The following is a 20,389-nucleotide window of genomic DNA, read 5'->3' as shown; positions in this document are numbered from 1 at the left end:
GGCCGTGCCGCTCCGCTGCTGTGTCACGGTGTTTGAATGAGGAGCAAGGGAGGCGGTTTGAGAAATGGCGTCCGCCTTGGAGCAGTTCGTCAACAGCGTGAGGCAGCTCTCCTCTCAAGGTAAGGGATAGCGGTGCCAACGAGGGTTCTTTCTCAGGGCGATTTCTCAGACTGGATTTTGAAGGGGAGGGTAAAGATACTCGTTCCTTACCCTCCCTCCAAGCGCCGGTTACCCTTCAGACTGTGAAAGCTTCGATCCTTTCCAAGTGTCTCTTCGTACCGGGAGGGGAGAAGGTCTTCCACACGTTTTGCTTTCGTTTGATGGATGTTCCGCGGCCTGTTTACCTCAACGCGAGTAAGCATCATGACACCGGATATACCAGCCTCTGCCAGGCCCCATTGGTCTCCGGGCGGTGATTGACGCCCGCATCTCGCCGCTGATTCGCTCACGCGGCCGTCATTCAGCTCAACTCAGTAACATTGGGCCTAGACAGCTACCAGATCCCATCCACAGAGGTTATATGGAAGGGCAGGAAATTCTTCAGTCACTAACATACTTTTGAGATGCCTGGTGTAATCCAAACAGATATCTCGTTCTCCACTTTATAAATCCAGGAAGAAAATCCAGTCATACTTGAGAATAGCACAAATTGGCCTTTTATTTCTGAAAATGAGACTCCAGTACAACCAGTGTGTTCATTTTCAAGTTCTACTGTTTTCAATTGTTTCCTTCCCTCTCCTTAAGTGATTTTGCTTCTTTACCAATCGATTTGAATGTTATAAGTTAGTTCTTCAACTTATTATGTAAGTAGTCTTACAAAGTTTGCCTACAGATAAAGTCGCCAGAGTTCGACCACACCATAGGTCTACTCTCTCATTAAAGAGATGGTGGTTCATGTATGGAATGAGCTGCCAGAGAAAGTGGTGGAGGCTGGTACAATTGCAACACTTAAAAAGCATCAGTATAGGCGTATGAACAGGGAGGGTTTAGAGGGATATGGGCCAAGTGGGACTAGATGAGGTTAGGATACCTGAGTCTAGATTAGACTGGTGCTGGAAAAGCATAGCAGGTCAGGCAGCATCCGAGGAGCAGGAAAATCGACGTTTCGGGCAAAAGCCCTTTATCAGGAATGAATGGATATCTGGTCGGCACAGACGAGTTGGACTGAAGAGTCTGTTTTTGTGCTGTGCATCTCTATGACTGATGGTAGTTTACCTGGAGGGTCACTATGCCTCAGGCAAGGAGAGAGGTTGAGTCCTAAATTGAAACCTCAGCTGTCAGGGAATTGAACCCTCAGTGTTGGCAGTACTCTGCATTTGCAAACCACTTGTCCAGCCAAATGAGCTAAGCAGTTGTGGAATCAACAGATTTTGTACAAGACTTATTTTCAGGCTCAACCTGGACCTATACTAGTAGGTTGAGAGTTACAAATAATTCTTGAAACTGGAAATTTAGAGCACTAAAGTAGGCTTACTTGCATTAAATTCAGTTTGTCCATTGCTTTCCCACATTGATTTCCACTGTCGTATATACTTCAAAATTATTTCCCCATGTTCAGATACAACCTTGGTCTTTCTCTCTGTGCTCCTCTTAGAGATGTCCACTCTTTACCTGAAAAATGTGTTGCTGGAAAAGCGCAGCAGGTCAGGCAGCATCATGATTCTCCTGCTCCTTTAATCATGTAACCTACCCTAATACTTATCACTGTTGCTGAGAGTGCTGTATTTTTGGAGTGCTGTCATCTTTCACGTGAGCCTCATCATTTAACATTCCTTCCTCAAACAACACCAACAAATAGTTTTTTTTCCAGCAGCTCTGAAAGCAACTGTGGAGAGAGCTACAGTTATTATTTTGAGTCCTATATGGCTATTCTTCAGAAGGCCTTGAGATTTTGGAGCTTGCATATCTTAACGTCTGATAGGAAGATAAAAGTCTCTTGTTGAATTAGACAAAAAATGAAATAGAACAGGAGATCAGGACAGCTTTGAGATATCATGAGACAAATAAAACTGCGGATGCTGGAATAAAAAGTAGACAGACAGGAGACTGGAAGAACACAGCAAACCAGGCAGCATCAGGCAGTGCAGAAGTTGACATTTCGTGTGTAACCCTTCAGGAGCTATCATAAGGCAGTGCAGATGGAGAGAAGGATCAAGAGTATGCATGTGATGACACATGGCACCAAGTATGGTTCTCAGGTTGTAGCAGGAGCCGCAGTCTGAGGAATGTTAATTATCTTGGAGATACTTATAATCTTGATTGGATTTTAAATATGAAGAATGGAACATCAGTTGGAATCCGTGGAGTTAGGTGTAGCCAGAGATGTCATTGAGGAAGGAGGTGTAGCTGTGAAAGTGACTTTTAGCAAATACTTTATCAAACACTGCGAGGGAGATAAAAAGCAATGAAAGTGAATGAGCCAAAGTATTAAAATGTCAATGCACTTGGTGAGAAGAACTGAATTTCTTAAAGATGGGCATGCTTGGAACAGAAGTGGCACTGAATTTGTCACTTAAAGCAAAATATTGCAGATGGTAGAAGTCTGAAACAGAAAATCCTGGAGAAATACAACAGGTATGGCAGCATCTGTTGAGAGAGAAGCAGTTTTGAGTCTGTGATAACTCTTTCGGTATTTAATTTAATTAAATATAGTACATTATGAGAATGAACATTTAATATGGATGATCTTGGTTATTTGCATGTTAGAGATTTTAAAAAGTGATTTTTTTAAAAAATCCTTTATTGGAAATGGGCATCGTTAGCAAGGCTAGTATTTGTTGCCCATCCCTAATTGCCTTTCAGAAAATGATGGTAAACTGCACTGATAATAACTGAGTGATTTTCTAGGCCATTTCAGAAGGCACTTAAGAGTCAACTGCAAGTAGGTCTGGAATCGTACATAAGTCACACCAGATGTGGTTGTCAAAGTTTCCTCTTAAAAAGGTGATATTGAATGAGATGGATTTTCACAACAGTCCTATGGTTGCATGGTGACTTAACTGGTGCAATTTTTAATTACAGGTTTGTTTAATTGTATTTAAATTCTCTGGATGTTGTGGTGGGATTTGAACTCTTGTTTCTTGATTACTAGTCCAGCAGAATAACTAATGATGCTAATGTTCTCTAATCCAAAATAAAATGATTTATAATGTCTTGAGGACACAATTACCTGGTCTGAAATTCAGGTTTCTGTTTTTGTTCCTGGGATTTAAATGTACCACTATCTCCTTTCTTAAAATCACAAATATTAATAGCAGCGAAAGTGGTCTGTGTTAGCCTGTCATTTCTGCACCAAGATGGCTAAAACTTGTCTTGGTACTGCAACTAAAGTACATGTCCAAAGACTTTTTAAATGTGCTGAATGTTTCTGACTGTATTACATTCAGACAGTGTTCCAGGTCCCAGTCAACCTTTGTTTGTAAAAGGTTCTCCTTAACTCACTTCTAATCCTGACACCCATTACTTTAAACCTTTGACTTCTTGTTTTTGACCTCTCCCCTAAGGAAATATCTATTCCATCTTTACTTGTTATTTTATACATCTTGATGTAATCTTCCATCAGTCTCCCTCAACTGTACCTTGTAGTTCAAGATCTCCAGTTATGGCAACATCGTTTTTTTTATTTGTTAATTGAATGCAAGTGTTGTTGCAAAACCATCATTTGTTGCCCGTCCTGAATTGCCATGAAAGATGCTATTGAGCCATTGTGTTGAACTGCTGCAGTCCACTTTGATTGGGTACAAACACCATATTGTTTGGAAGGGTACTTCCATATTTTGGTCCAATGATTGTGAAGAAATGGTGAACTCAGGATAGTTCATGGCTTTGGAGGAATACTTGCAATTGGGGGTTTTTCACTGCTTTTGCCACTCTTGTCGTTCCAGGACCATCGATCACTGAGTGTCTAACAGTTGATCTCACCATCTGCTTATGTAAAGCTTCTAGAAACTGCCTAGATAGAGAAACGTGCACAGTCTTAATAGGCTCTGCTAGCTTGGTGCATTATGTTTGGTTTCAGTTTGGTCCATACAATCAATCTTTGTAGGGTAAAATATGTTTTCTGGTGGCAATATAAACAAATTAGTAAAAGATATCCTAGAAACTGAAGTGTGAAGTCATTATATTACAGTACTAGTGTTGGGTTCTTTTTCTTGAGATTCTTACATAATTGATGCAACTGCAATATGCCAACTTCTGTGAACAACCAAAATTTATTAAGCAAGTACAAGCTGTGGAGGAACCCTTAAAAATTTTTCGCAGAGCTTGTGAAGCCATGTCAAAGGATCTCCCTGAACAAAAGAAACAGTCCTTCCTTTATACAGTGCAAGAGTTTCATATTGCCATCAGTGATGCCCACAAGATGACCTCCAGCCATTCCCCCAGACACATGACACTCAAGACACAATGTAGTGATCACATCATTTCCTGAAACAATGCAATGTAAATCATCCCTTAATGGCCAGATCTGTTGTGAATTTCTTTTTAAACTGCAGGGAGTGGTCAGAATTTTAATTGCAATGTTCTTATTGATTCTGAATAGGGAATGATAATGTAATTCTTTTACTCTGAATAACTAGGAAATGGCCGTGCAAATGTCTCTGAATGGCAAGAGATGGAAATGTAAATTCCTTACATTCTATCTGTAAGACAGAGGCATACAACCCGTAGCCTCGGCACATCCAATTTCCTGCAGGTCAGCAGAGCAAATTAGCCCCTTAACATGTCACTAAATAAAGAAGCATATTTGGCCCATCATGTCCAACCAGACTAGTGGAAGAGCAGCCCAGTTAGTTTCACTCCTGTGTCTGTTCTCTGTAGATCTGCATTTTATTTCTTCAACTGCTTATCTTGTAGATCTATGAGGTTTGGGGAACTGCTGACCAGGGCTGGGAAAACAAATCATGACCATTGACGTGAGCTCCCATGTCTTCACACTTGAAAGCAGCCAGCAGCATTCTGGATGTTCCAGAAGCGTGGATCCAGAGACCTATCTGCAGCGTGATATGCAGCAGAGTTTTGTCACAAACTGTAGGGTGAAGCAATAATGAAGGATGATGAGCCTAGACTAATTAAAAATGTAGAACTTCCATGCTGAATGGGAAAATTAATTTCTGTTAACAACTGTAAAAGATGAGAGTCTGTCTTAAATTTCATTAAATTATATTGATAAGTAAAAAGGAGAATTTGTAATGACACCAGAACAGTACACAGTAAATCTAAGGATAGTATTTTCTTGAGCAGAATACTTCGGACAAAAAAATTGACAAGCTGAAAGCTGTTTTGAAAGCTCAACATTCGTTTTTTTTAAAAAATCAGCTGCAAAAGGTAAGGTTTGTGCTGAAGCATGATTTCATACTTGTCATCTTTAGGCAAAACACAAGAATATTTGCAGTTGCTTAAGTAATTCAAAAAGTAATGACTGGTTGCTGAATTTTTTTTAATAATTTTTAAGAACAAGGAAGAAATAACAGCAATCTAGAGCATGTCACTTTGTGCTTCTGTGATGAGTGGAATCTTTGTCCAAAGATGTTTTTAAGCAACTACAGCAGGACAAGGACTGTGAATAATTCTCACTGTAATACGATGACTGATCATTTTATACCTATAGTTCTTAAGGGAAAAACTCCTAAAGATGGTCTTCTTATCCTCTTATTACTTACCAAGAGAATAGAAGTGAGGATATACACACAGACTTTCAAAAACATTCCAATCAAGAAACTGATTTCCATCACAACTGAAGGCATACCAGCCATGCTTGGCACAAATGTGGACTTTGATACATTTTGTAGAAATTCTGTCAATTAGCACTAAAATCGCAACAACAAGCATTAACAAATAAAGATTTGAATTTCTCTCGTGAAAGTTGTTAAGCTTGTAAATTTTTTATCCATGTAATTTTGAGTAATGTCAAGATGTGGAAAGAATTAACAGAACATGCACACTTTTTAAAAAAAAATCCTGAAATCTCAAGTAGTTATAGAACATAGAACATAGAAGAATACAGCGCAGTACAGGCCCTTTGGCCCTCGATGTTGCGCCGATCCAAGCCCACCTAACCTATACTAACCCACTATCCTCCATATACCTATCCAATGCCCGCTTAAATGCCCATAAAGAGGGAGAGTCCACCACTGCTGCTGGCAGGGCATTCCATGAACTTACGACTCGCTGAGTGAAGAACCATGGGCCAAATGCTGACAAATGGGATTTAAATTTATCTAGGATATCTGGTCAGCATGGACAAGTTGGAACAAAGGGTCTGTTTCCATGTTGTACAGCTCTGTGTGATGACTGAGGGAGTGCAAGATTATTGAGGGTGTACAGGAATGTGGAATTGAGGTTGAAATAGATCAGTTGTTGTCTTATTAAATAGTAGATAAGGCTTGAAGGGCCTATTGGCTATGTTCCATCATATATCAGAGGCAAGGATTTGCACTTTATGGGGAAGCAGTATGATAATGCTGATGATGGCCTCATGGTATTATCACTGAACTGTTAATCTATGGATCTGGCTAACATGCTGGGGACCTGAGTTCAAATCCAGCCACAGCTGGATGATGGAGTTTCAGATCAATTCATATCTAGAATGGATCCATTGTTGGGGGGTGGAAACCGATCTGGTTCACTAATGCCCATTAGGGAAGGAAATTGCCATCTCCAATTTCCTGCAGGTCAGCAGAGCAAATTAGCCCCTTAACATGTCACTAAATAAAGAAGCATATTTGGCCCATCATGTCCAACCAGACTAGTGGAAGAGCAGCCCAGTTAGTTTCACTCCTGTGTCTGTTCTCTGTAGATCTGCATTTTATTTCTTCAACTGCTTATCTTGTAGATCTATGAGGTTTGGGAAACTGCTGACCAGGGCTGGGAAAATAGATTAGCATAATGTCTATTATGCTTACTCAGTCAAAATTAATTTCCCCAATTTCCCCAAACAATTAGGAATTCCAAATGTGATCAAAAAACTTAAGTGAATTCTCCATCCAGCACAAACCAGTGACTATAGCTGGATGGCATGGTGGTTCATTGGTGAACACTGCTGCCTCACAGCTCCAGGGACCTGGGTTCAATTGGGCAACTATCTTTGTTGATTTGTTTAAATCCTTATTTAATAAACTCCAAGCTGTCTGTGGTGAACTAATCCTCCATGCTGATGTGAGGCATTTAAGTCAAGATTTTTAGATCTGTTGTCTGAAAATCATTGCTTTCCTTAAATTCAGGAATGAAGCGTGCAGTGAGCTGTCACATACCGTGGTTGTTCGACCGAATTTCTTGCAAACATAACATCAAAATTGAGTGCATTGAGCCAGAGAAACGACAGAGACTTGGCACATATGATCAATGCAGTGAATGCATTTAAATTGAAATTATTGTGCGGTCCTCCCAATTTAATGCTGTAGCACTTCAAATTAAGTCAATCAAATTCAAGTATCACATATACTATTTAACAGACTTTATGTAACAGTCTTAAGCTGCAAACTTCAAAGCACTGGTGGATAATGTGCAGTCATGTGTCAGTTGGACTTGGTGAGTTTAGGACAGATATGTTTACACTTGGTTTTAGAATTATAGCAGGTGGTGTTCAGTGTTTGACAGGTGTTAGTATCAAATAAAACACATTTCACAACCTATACTTACTGTCTGTCTCTGTCTCCCTCCCTCTCCCTCTCTCATCACACAATCACTCACTCTTAGACTTGTTCTTTCATATTCACATAGACCATTTAAACCGTTGTTGTACACGCTGTCTGTTGCATGTGCTCTCACTTGCAGCGTCAAGCATTTATTTGCAGTCTGGCTGCATTGAGGAGTGGATCTCAAGAATCGGGGGAAGGCGGCAGTTACAGTCAAGTTGCGTGGTGGAGCAGACATTGTCAGAGTCGGGAAGTGGGGTGTGGAAGAGTCATTTATAGTCATGTTCAATTCAAGCAGTAGAACAAACTCCAGCATACATTAAGAAAAGTGTCCAGTTTGTGAGGTAGGCAAGAAAGAAAGAAAGAACATTACTCAATTTGGCATGTCCTAAAGGCCAAAGATTGTTGTTCAGAAAAATAGCAATCATTGATTGATTAGCTAGTCAATGGGATGGTCTAAACTAGCTTGGCTGCTGTGGGTACTGACCATATTAATTGACAGACTATTTGGCCAGTCATCCTGGCCCCAAACATGCTATTGAGCCCTGTTGTACTTTATGGCCACCAATACAAGTTTGGGAATTGAGACCCCCAAGTTGTTTCAGCTGATCTCATTGGGGGTTGTGATTCATTTTTAAGAAAACCTGCTTTAGAATGGTGTGACCTTGAAACGCAATGAACCCAGCTTTAAGAAAATTAGTACATTTGGTTTCATATTGGTATCTAACTTTCACAAAGTAACGATCAAAATTTGCAGCGTGTGTGTGTGAGTGTGAGAGAGAGAGTGTAGGTGAGGGGGGAGAACTTGAGTTTGAGTAATTTAATGTATAGGATGTCACAGTTGAACATGATGCTCTCCTCCGGCAGCACTCATTTTAAAGTGAGAGCAGAAACTTAAAATTTGTTTTTCACCTTCTCTGTCTGTTGAAAGATTAGTCAGTTCTAGGTCTGGCTGAAATGAAGTGACCTAATGTGAGTGGAAGATCTGACCTAGGATCTTCAGGTTTATATTGTTTAGTGCCAGTTGTATCTGAACTGGTGATACTCACGCTTGAAAGGCTTTTGTGCACGCTTAGGCTGTAACTCCAATTCACTACTGAAGGGTGCCATCTTTCAAATGAATGTAAGAATTGTTGATGGACTATTTTTAAAGCCTAAATATTTTAACTTAAAACCAAAATAACACATGCAGTTGGAAACAGTTAAACAGGCAATAATCAGTGCAAATTTATTATCATGTCTCAAAACATATGTAACATTAAAATATTAAATGGGAATATCTCTCTGGACATTCACGTAATAATAAAGGGTTAAACTACACTCTCTTTGGGTGGGGACGACAATCATGAAAGAATGCAGATGACTATCCATTATAATTTATACTTCATTTAGACAGTCATTTGCTATTACTCCCCTGCTATTGTCAAGTTAAACTATAATTCAATCTCTTCCATCCAGAAATGCTTTCTGGCCAGAGGTATGTCGCACCTGCATTGTCTTGGGGAATGATTGAGTCAGAAAATCATCTGCATAAAGATTCCCCAGTATTAGGACATTAGCACTTACATTATCTCCGAGGATGATCTCATTCTGACATTGTACCTGGGGTAACATGACTGTGAGTAATTGGGGTTGTCTTGCATGGTATGTGATTGTGGGGGAGCGGCCAGAGCATCGGAGGCATGGACAACTGACCTGTGTAAAGGGGATGTATTTATTTTGTTCAGGGCCTCATTTTGACTCAACCTCGCATGCCTGCGAGGGAGGACAAAGGGGGTCATCCAGCTTGTACAAGCTTTAATAAACTTTAACTGTTTGCAGAAGTTTTTGTCTGTGAATTGTATCTCGTGTGCGAAACCTCAGGAAAATAACCAATCACATAAAGCACAGAGACTTAGCTGAGCAGAGAAACTTAAATTTAAGGGATTTTAGAAAGGAAACGTGGGTCTAATAATAGAAAAGAAACATTCACTCACCCGTTGGTAACAAAGGGAAGTAATAAAATTATTTTATAGACTTTCAAAAATAAAGCTACAGCAGTGTATGAAAGAGTGATGAAAGAGAAATCCTATGGAAACAAGACACATGCTTTGCCTTGGTTATCACATTGAAGGAGAAAGTGAGGTCTGCAGATGCTGGAGATCAAAGTTGAAACTTTATTGCTGGAACAGCACAGCAGGTCAGGCAGCATCCAGGGAACAGGAATTCGACGTTTCGGGCACAGGCCCTTCTTCAGGAATTCCTGAAGAAGGGCCTGTGCCCGAAACGTCGAATCTCCTGTTCCCTGGATGCTGCCTGACCTGCTGTGCTGTTCCAGCAATAAAGTTTCAACTTATCACATTGAAGTGCAAGTATGCAAAAGAGAGGTGGAATAATCATATAGGAAAACAAATTGAGTACCTCAAAATGGAAATAATACGAGCCCTGCTGTCATTCATTAATTATCAACCTTATTCAGGGGTAGAGAAACAACTAGCAGTTTTTTATCATGATCTGTCAAAATTCCTTTCGATATGGGAGTTGAGTTGTTGAACTTGAGACAGTCCAGCATAATGGTTTAAAATAGAGGAAGATTGTTTTGAATTGGTCAGCATTGAGTTGAAGTAAGCTACTCATGCCTTAAAGTAAATAAGACTAATACTCGTTTGAAAAGATGTAAATTAATCACTGGCCAATATAACTTCATAAGAACCATAGGGGTATTGAAAAAATAGAAGTGAAATGTGCGCTCAGAAGACAATGGATAAGGTCACAGGGCCTTCTCAATAAAAATTGTATTGACATCAAGCTGACAGTTTGATTAGTTTGTTATTTATATGGAAAGGAAGGGGTTTTCAGAAAATATGAAGAATGTAAACAGTGGTGTGCCATACTTGGATGCTATTTCTTAAAATATCCTTTGGTTGCATATCATGGTTTTAATATCAAAATTTGTTGATAGCATTAAATACATAGCAGTTAACTGAAGAGGATTGAAATCACTTAGTAGAGTGGGTAGATAAACATCAATTTTCTGTTTGTTTGAAGTTTAGAATATGTTTGAAGCAAACTTTTAGTTGTATAGATTTAACACTTGGTTTACTTTTTTTGTTAGGTCAAATGACTCAGCTATGTGACCTCATTAATAAGAGCGGAGAGCTGCTTGCAAAAAACCTGTCTCACTTGGATACAGTGCTAGGTGCGTTGGATGTGCAGGAGCATTCTCTGGGAGTCTTGGCTGTATTGTAAGTTTCAAATGATTATTGTGTCATCATATAATGTAAATCATATGGATGGGGGAATTCATACAGAATAATGATATTTTTCCCTTCTTCCTATCATAAAAATGTTGTGGTTGCTCATTTAAGGAAGTTACCTCCTCTGCAGTGGCTTAGTCATATGATAAGGAATTAGAAAATGTTATCAGTTCGGATGAAAGTATATCAGAAAGAAGGCAGTTAAGCCAATGGTACATTAGGAATTATTTATTCATGTACTAGAAACAAAGTATATCAAGTAATTAAACCGCACAAGTTAATCTGACCATGGTAGTCCAAACTTTGGCTGTTGTGAAACTCTGTAGGTGGCCATTGACATGTAATAGTCTTAAGGCTAGAGTTTCATTATGCAAACGGGTGTAAACCTCAGATTTAATTTTCAAAGGATTAGTTGTGCGTTTTGAGGATTTTTGGGGATATGGGAATCAACACTTTTGATGTACTCGTTAGCCATTGTGCTAGTGACACAGATGTTGAAGTCACAACAGCTCAGTGGTTAGCACTGCTGCTCACAATACATGGGACCTGGGTTCAATTCCAGCCTCAGATGACTGCTTGTGTGGAGTTTACATGTCCTCCCCATATCTCTGTGGGTTTCCAGTGGATGCTATTGTAATAAGAAATGATTTTGTGGGCGGCACGGTGGCACAGTGGTTAGCACTGCTGCCTCGCAGCGCCAGAGGCCTGGGTTCAATTCCCGCCTCAGGTGACTCTCTGTGTGGAGTTTGCACATTCTCCCCGTGTCTGCGTGGGTTTCCTCCGGGTGCTCCGGTTTCCTCCCACAATCCAAAAATGTGCAGGTCAGGTGAATTGGCCATGCTAAATAGCCCATAGTGTTAGGTGAAGGGGTAAATGTAGGAGAATGGGTCTGGGTGGGTTACGCTTCAGCGGGTCGGTGTGGACTTGTTGGGCCGAAGGGCCTGTTTCCACACTGTAGGGAATCTAATCTAATCTAATCTAAACTATTACTCTATAGCTAGCAATAATGATTTTTTTTTTGGGAAAAGCTACCTGTGATTAGAAGGAGCTTCATATTCACTAAGTTTTTAAGTGTTATTTACTTAAAAGGCTGTGTTGCTTTTGTAAATTACTGTCTAATTAATTGGTTTCTAGAATATCTGTTGCCTTTGGTAATTGTCCCCTGAAGTATAGTGTGTGAAAGTAGAAACCAGCATGAAATTTAAAGGAAAGAAACTGGTCAATAATTTCTTCAAGGTGTGCTTTGAAACTTATGTCAGACTTATACGTGGTACGGTCTGAGGGAGTGTTGCTGAACAAAGAGACCTTAGAGTGCAGGTTCATAGCTCCTTGACGATAGAGTCACAGGTAGATAGGATAGTGAAGAAGGCGTTTGGTGTGCTTTCCTTTATTGGTCAGAGTATTGAATACAGGAGTTGGGATGTCATGTTGCAGCTGTACAGGACATTGGTTAGGCCACTTTTGGAATATTGCGTGCAATTCTGGTCTCCTTCCTATTGGAAAGATGTTGTGAAACATGAAAGGGTTCAGAAAATATTTACAAGGATATTGCCAGGGTTGGAGGATTTGAGCTATAGGGAAAGGTTGAATAGGTTGGGGCTGTTTTCCAGGGAGCATAGAATGCTGAGGGGTGACCTTCTAGAGGTTTATAAAATCATGAGGGACATGGATAGGATAAATAGACAAACTCTTTTCCCTGGGCTGGGGGAGTTCAGAACTAGAGGCATAGGTTTAGGGTGAGAGGGGAAAGATATAAAAGAGACCTAAGGGACAACTTTTTCACGCAGAGGTGGTATGTATAAAAAAATGAGCTGCCATTGGAAATGGTGGAGGCTAGTACAATTGCAACATTTAAAAGGCATCTGGATGGGTATATGAATAGGAAGGGTTTGGAAGGATATTGGCCAAGTGCTGGCAAGTGGAACTAGATTAGGTTGGGATATCTGGTCGGCATGGACAAGTTATACAGCTCTATGACTGACTCAGTGCTCATATTCTAGTTTGTGAAAGGTTTAGATCTGAGTATGGAAATACGTTTTGTCATGCAGAAAACTTTTAGCTGGAGTAGTCCAAATTGCAACAGTATTACTTTGTAGAACCAAACTGTCTGTAAAATGATATGCACTTAACATTTAAGCCTGAGTTAATAATTTCCATCATATACTTTGGAGACAGAAACATACCGTTGAGGTTACTAATATTCTCTAGATTTGCAGACACTGTCTGAATGTACAGTACTTGTATTTCTTGCATTGAGATAATCTGAATTTCTGTATAGACATGTTGCAGAACCCACACTTCCTTGTTCAACAGGTTGGATGTGGGTGCTGTAGAAATTGTCTTTGAAATGCTTTAGAATCTTAAGGATTAAAAGTAAATGTATTAGTTGAAAATCTTAATATTACATAATTGCAGTTGTGAAGACTGGTATGTTTGGACTTGTCTCCAAGGTTAACATTGCTATGGTGCAAGGAAAATAATATTGTTTTGATATATTACCAAAGAAAATTGAATGATATAAATCGATATTTTTAAACTTTTTTGTGCAGGTACGTGAAATTTTCTATGCCCAGTATCCCAGATTTTGAGACCTTATTTTCCCAAGTTCAACTTTTTATTAGCACTTGCAATGGTGAACACATCAGATATGCAACAGATACCTGTAAGTGCCTTTTCTATAATGTGCTTTCCGCATTTACAATCAAATCTTCACTTTTCAATTTATTGAAATATATTTTTAGCACTGATTGTGTTTATATTTTCATCTTTCTGTAGTTGCCAGCCTTTGCCATCAATTGACAAATGCTTTAGTAGAAAGAAAACAGGTAAACATTTGTAATATTTCACATTTACTTCTTACACATCTGTATTTGAATAAAACATTACTGTGAATATTTGCATAAAAGTATCACTATGAAACTATTACCTGGATAACCATTATATCATGTTCTAATAAGTTTATTAAAAGTCAAATAAGTCAAGTTGGTTTGAGGCATAGATTGGAGAGATGAGGGATATGCTTGCACATTTCAGCAGCTTAGTGAAGAGCATTGGCAGATGTTGTTACAAGTCGATCGCCTGTTCTTTTAGTATGGAAATAGTACATTATGTTGAGAAATAGCAAATGAAGTAAAAATTACAAGTAAATATTTCTAATTTCAGATAATTATGGACAGTGTCAAATTAAGTACTTGGAAAAGTAAGCATTTTCAAAGTAAGGGAAAGAGTGGGGGAATGGGTCTAATTGGATAACCTTTTCGCAGAGCTGACCCTGGCAGTTATATGCTTCTATGATAAAGATTATGATTATATCTCCTTTCTCATTAACTAGCTACTTTAATTATACTATGCACCTTAAAAGTTGATGTTAAATATGATTACTAGATGATCCTGCTTTGTATTTCAATAATTTTTATGGCTGCCTTGTAAATATGCAGTATAAACTGAAAGAACTGCAGATGCTGTAAATCAGAAAAATAAAAGCTCAGTGGGTCTGGTAGCATCTGTGCTTACACTTCATGTAACTGCTGCACTTCCTTGAATACATGAATGCCAAAAGTCATTGATCCAACATCAAATGTTCTGATAGAAAACTCCTCATGCACTGATTTAAGCAGGTAATTTCTGCAGATATAAGTCCTACCAGAGATTGGCAGTATTTATGGAACTAGTACACTACTATTAATGCATATTGTAAAAGTCCCTACTTCTGATCAAGACTAGTAGAATTCCATGTGCAAACAGTTTTGAGATTTTAAAAACATTGCATATTTACAGCCAAAAAACAGAGGTCTGGTAGTATCTGTGAAGAGAAATCAAAGTTATAATTTGAGATCCAGCTCTGAGGAAGGGTCCCCACCGGATCCAAAAGGTTAATTTTGATTTCTCTTCACAGATGCTGCCAGAACTGCTGAGCTTTTCAGCAACCATTGTTTTTGTGGGTGTAAATATGCGATTTTTAAAAACATGTTTGCATGTGGAATTCTATTGGTCTTGGTCAGAAGTTGGGACTTTTACAGTGTGCATTAATACTAGTGTACTATTTCCATAAACGCTGCCAATCTCTTTTGATAGGACTTTTATCTGTAAAATTTATGGGACATATGAGAGATTTTATACTGCTCAGCCCACTACTGATACCAGTGGGACTGGTTCAAGGGAAACTTTGTTTTTGCATTTAATGTATTAGAGGAAAAAAGTGATATTTCATTTAAAATTTTTCTTTTAAAGCCACTGAGAGGCATTAGCATTCTAAAACAGGCCATTGACAAGATGCAGATGAATACAAACCAACTTACCTCAGTTCATGCTGACCTCTGCCAGGTAAGATGTGTTATTTTGTGTGCAACTAGCCTTAATTTGGATACAGCGAATGATATTTTCATTGACAGTTATGATATTTTTGAGGATCTTAATGTTTTTTGAGAAACCCTTAGAATACAGTCATTTTCTTTCTTGCATTGCAATTTTTTTTATTGAAAATTAGAAGTGTGGTGGCAAGTCAAACATTTTCGCCATTTGTATTTTTATTTCACTTATATTTTGGCATAAACTAAAGTGACTAATAGAGAAAAACTGGACAGGAGGAGAAACCTACCTGAATGAAATGCAAACAGATGGATGATATCTGGTGTTTGGTACACCTGGGTTGCTTAATGGATTAGTCTTGGTCATAGAGATGTACAGCACAGAGACAGACCCTTTGGTCCTACATGTCCATGCCGACCAGATATCCCAACCCAATCTAGTCCCACTTGCCAGCACCCAACCCATATCCCTCCAAAGCCTTCCTATTCATATACCTATCCAGATGCCTTTTAAATGTTGCAATTGTACTAGCCTCCACCACTTCCTCTGGCAGCTCATTCCATACACGTACCACCCTCAAAACTTTGCCCCTTAAGTCTCTCTTATATCTTTCCCCCCTCATCCTAAACCTATGCTCTCTAGTTCTGGACTATCCCATCCCAGGGAAAAGACTTTGTCTATTTATCCGATCCACGTCCCTTTATAAAGGTCAACCCTCAGCCTCTGACGCTCCAGGAAAAACAGCCCCAATCTGTTCAACCTCTCCCTATAGCTCAAATCCTCTAACCCTGGCAACATCCTTGTAAATCTTTTCTGAACCCTCTCATGTTTCACAACATCTTTCTGACAGGGAGACCAGAATTGCACACAAATTCCAAAAGTGGCCGAACCAATGTCCTGTACAGCTGCAACATGACCTCCCCCAACTTTGTACTCAATACACTGACCAATAAAGGAAAGCATACCAAACGCAGTCTTCACTATCCCATCTATCTGCGACTCCACTTTCAAGGAGCTATGAACCTGCACTCCAAGATCTTTGTTCAGCAACACTCCCGAGTACCTTACCATGAAATGTATAAGTCCTGCTAAGATTTGCTTTCCCAAAATGCAGCACCTCACATTTATCTAAATTAAACTCCATCTGCCACTCCTCAGTCCACTGGCCATCTGATCAAGATCCCGTTGTACCCTGAGGTAACCCTCTTCGCTGTCCACTACACCTCTTATTTTGGTGTCATCTGCAAACTTACTAACAATACCTCTTATGCTCCTATCCAAATTATTTACTGTTATTTTAATTATTGTCAGTACTTTTAAATGACTGAAAATTAGTCCAGTTTTTTTCAAAACAAGTGCTATTTATACAACAAGCAGCGTGAGCAGTCTAAGTGTTGCAATGCTGAGTAGAATGACATGTTTGATGCAACTTGCTGTCCGTTTAGTCTTCAGATGGTTTCAGTTGACTTTAAAACTTGTATTGCATTACAACAAGTTGTAGATTTGAGGATTACATTTACTTTGGACCTCCCAATATCACTGTTCAGATGATGTTTGTTTCTCATGCTTGCCAAAATCAGAGGCAGTAAACTTTGTAATCAAGTGCCATGCTGTGTGTACATGAAATATTTCATCAGTGGTAGAAGTGCATGCATTCTTACACTGTGCAAGTTATTATTTTTTGCATTTATTCACAATATTTGGTTAAATCTACATTTAAGAATTTTTTGCATGCTGATTTACACCATTTAATGTTTCCATGTAGTTTGTGTAATTTGGTGTGTGAATTATAGCTGATTGCATTGTTTTTATTCTTTTGTGAGGGTTGACTTTTGCATCACTGTATCTTTTAAAGCTGTTCAGCTATCAAATTGGTGCGTGATTTCTTACTCTTAGCTTTCAAAAGCACAGTAATATCCAAGATCTTTATATGTTCAGTGATCCTTTTTTCTCCATTTTATAGCTTTGCCTGCTAGCAAAATGCTTCAATCCTGCAATTCCTTACCTGGAAGTAGATATGACAGATATTTGTAAAGAAAATGGAGCCTATGATGCCAAGCACTTTTTATGTTATTACTATTATGGTGGCATGATTTACACGGGACTCAAGAATTTTGAGAGGGCACTGTATTTCTATGAACAGGTAAAAATGAACATAGTTGGGGGCGATATCAGAAAACATATCCTACTTTTTGAATATTTGTTTCCTTAACATACTGCATTAACATATTAAAACCCTTGTAAAAGTTGCAATACAATATTTGTATTTTGTAATTATGAATTCCCTCCACCAAATTATTGATGGTTATTGGACTCTGTTTTAAATGCTACCAGTTTAACAATTATGATTTACTTTTCATGAAGGCTGCATCTCCTCAGGTGTAATGTCAGTTTTATTCTAAGAAGCAGATTGGATGAGAGGTTTTCTGCATTGACTGCAACACACTCTAGAAAATACACATTCAGGGATATTAGTAAATATCTTAAATATTGCAAATATGTTGCATGGAATTTGAGTCGTATTGCAATTGTGGTGCAAGCAGGGAAACCTGCCTTTACTTTTATAAATCTTAATTTATTGTTCTTGCAATTTTACTCATAAAGTAGGTGGCTGATTAACAATTAGAAGTATCCATTTTTATTTTTCTTCAGGCAATAACAACTCCAGCCATGGCAGTCAGTCACATTATGTTGGAGTCTTATAAAAAGTATATTCTTGTCTCCTTAATCTTGCATGGGAAAGTTCAGCAGCTGCCCAAGTACACATCACAGATAGTGGGAAGATTCATTAAGGTGAGATTGCAGATTTAATATTACAGAAGAGAATTTTCAGCAGTTCGCTTTTGGCTAATGCTTGCCATAATTAGTTGAAAATGTTTTTTGAACTGCACTGTTGACATTATACTGCATGCCCTTTAGACTTCGCAGTCAGTCTGAGTCTTTACAGATTCGTGTGTTAAAATCACTTAATTTATTATCATTTTTAAAATGAAAATCCGTTTGGTTTATGCTGTGTGATGTTTTGCAATTTTAGTTTGTTTTGGAATCTAACAGTGTCCAATCCATGTTCCAAATCACAACACATTATAAATATTTGGAATGTGAATCTTTTGAAGCTGTAACTGAAAAAAAATGCATATTTTTGAAATTATTTGATTTGAGCCTGAAGAACATGCATTTCTTGAATGGTGAGCCTGCAGAAAATTGTCACTGCTATTCCTTTACCTTCATCTTCTCCTGCCATTGTCTCAGGCTTGACTTCCCTTAGGATAAGCCTCTAAACTCCTGGGCATCTGCTGAAATTCTCCAAAAGAGCCCATTGATTCAGTTGTCACTGCCTTATTGAGCATTAACACCAACTGATTCTTCTTTCTCTCGTTGCCTGCCCAAAGTTGCCTGCTGGGTGTTCGTCTTGTCATTCTGCCTGGATTTCCTCTCCCAAGCAAGGTGGGAGAGACAAATTTCTCTTTCCTGAATGTCTTTTCCTAAAAGCCTCACCAAATCTTCTTCTCTCCCACCTATTTTTTGGTCACCTTTCGTAGCCCTCCCACAAATGCCAGCTGCTTCTTCATTATCTGTATTGTCAGGCACCTTGGACATTTTTCTAAGATATACAAACAAATTGTGGTGTGCATTTTTTTGCTTCAAAAAAGCGTATTAGTGAGAAATATGTACATCAAACTGACTAAGCATGTCCATTACTTGGTTAATTTCAACTATTTATTTTAATATTTGTGCTCTTTCCCCTGCTGTCCTTTGGTTTGATTTAATTCAGATGTGGACTGGGATATCATGTAAACTGTTGAACACCTTGTGAGCAGCACGGCTGACATGATGATAGTAGTGCTGAGGAAAAAGTGACTGGGAGATGGTGCCTACAATGGTAAAGTCTAAAAGTTACCATTTCAAAATTCTACAAATGTGTTGCAGCTTGAAGGTTACTATCCTCTCTGGTTGCCCTGTTTTGTATCTTAGGATCTCCTGCCTCATTTCCCATGTTTACATTGATAAATTGAGTGAAACCACCAGCATTTTTCCATATGGCAAGATGAAATAGACCTCCTGTTTGTATTACAGAAGGACAATATACTAAATAGTGCATGTAGTTCTTGATGGGAAAATGTTTGTCATATCAGACATTTAATGTCTTTGTTACAACATATAATTAAGCAAACTTTGTTTTCAGTTGATGAATAGTGATATTACATTTTGGTGCCTACTCATTTCACTTTTCAATCTCACATTGTCTGGTTTTGCATTTAAAATAAACTGTGTACCTGACAATCCAGCTAATGAGCTCAGTATAATCTTCCATGCTGATTTTGTTTTTTCTTTTTACCTCCCCTCCAAGAATGCTACTCCTTTTGGAATATAATCCAAGAAGCTGGAGAGTGGACTTTGTTAGTAGGCTGCTAGACTGTTTCCATACTGTAAATAATCTAAATCGAAATGGAGCCAGATAATTGCAGTCAGTGAAAAGAACTTGTTTAACTTTTATGCAGAAAAGCAGTGGCTATCTCTAGTGATCATATACTTAACATAGAACATTACAGCGCAGTACAGGTCCTTCGACCCGCGATGTTGCGCCGCCCTGTCATACTAACCTGAAGCCCATCCCACCTACACTATTCCATGTACGTCCATGTGCCTGTCCAATGACGACTTAAATGCACTTAAACCTGGCGAATCTGCTACCATTGCAGGCAAAGCATTCCATACCCTCACTATCCGAGTAAAGAAGCTACCTCTGACATCTGTCTTATACCTATCTCCCCTCACTTTAAAGTTGTGTCCCCTCGTGTTTGCCGTCCCATACTTGGAAAAAGGCTCTCCCTGTCCACCCTATCTAACTCTCTGATTATCTTGTATGTCTCTATTAAGTCACCTATCAACCTTCATCTCTCTAACGAGAACAGCCTCAAGGCCCTCAGTCTTTCCTCGTAAGACATTCCTTCCATACCAAGCAACATCCTAGTAAATCTTCTCTGCACCCTTTCCAAAGCTTCCACATCTTATAATGCGGTGACCAGAACTGTACACTATACTCCAAGTGTGGCTGTATCAGAGCTTTGTACAGCTGCAGCATAACCTCCTGATTCTGGAACTCAATCCCTCTATTAATAAAGGCCAAGACACTGTATGCTGCTTTAACAACCCTGTCAATCTGGGTGGCAACTTTCAGGGATCTGTGTACATGGACACCGAGATCTC

At 38.9% G+C, this 20,389-nt stretch overlaps 1 protein-coding gene across 3 annotated transcripts in view; it reads left to right on the top strand.

Annotated features, from left to right (window-relative positions):
- Positions 1 to 20,389, top strand: part of cops3 (COP9 signalosome subunit 3) — a 36,397-nt gene continuing 16,008 nt past the window's right edge. For all 3 annotated transcript variants that reach the window (XM_043711921.1, XM_043711922.1, XM_043711920.1), the window contains exons 1-7: positions 1 to 119; positions 10,729 to 10,858; positions 13,420 to 13,532; positions 13,646 to 13,695; positions 15,101 to 15,193; positions 17,142 to 17,321; positions 17,831 to 17,971. In XM_043711921.1, the coding sequence (XP_043567856.1) occupies positions 65 to 119; positions 10,729 to 10,858; positions 13,420 to 13,532; positions 13,646 to 13,695; positions 15,101 to 15,193; positions 17,142 to 17,321; positions 17,831 to 17,971 (762 nt within the window). In that variant the 5' untranslated portion in view covers positions 1 to 64. The remainder of the gene's footprint in view (positions 120 to 10,728; positions 10,859 to 13,419; positions 13,533 to 13,645; positions 13,696 to 15,100; positions 15,194 to 17,141; positions 17,322 to 17,830; positions 17,972 to 20,389) is intronic.

Source organism: Chiloscyllium plagiosum, chromosome 21, assembly GCF_004010195.1.
Source record: "Chiloscyllium plagiosum isolate BGI_BamShark_2017 chromosome 21, ASM401019v2, whole genome shotgun sequence".
Classification (NCBI taxonomy): Eukaryota; Metazoa; Chordata; class Chondrichthyes; order Orectolobiformes; family Hemiscylliidae; genus Chiloscyllium; species Chiloscyllium plagiosum.
This window is presented reverse-complemented; position numbering and strand designations above follow the sequence as displayed.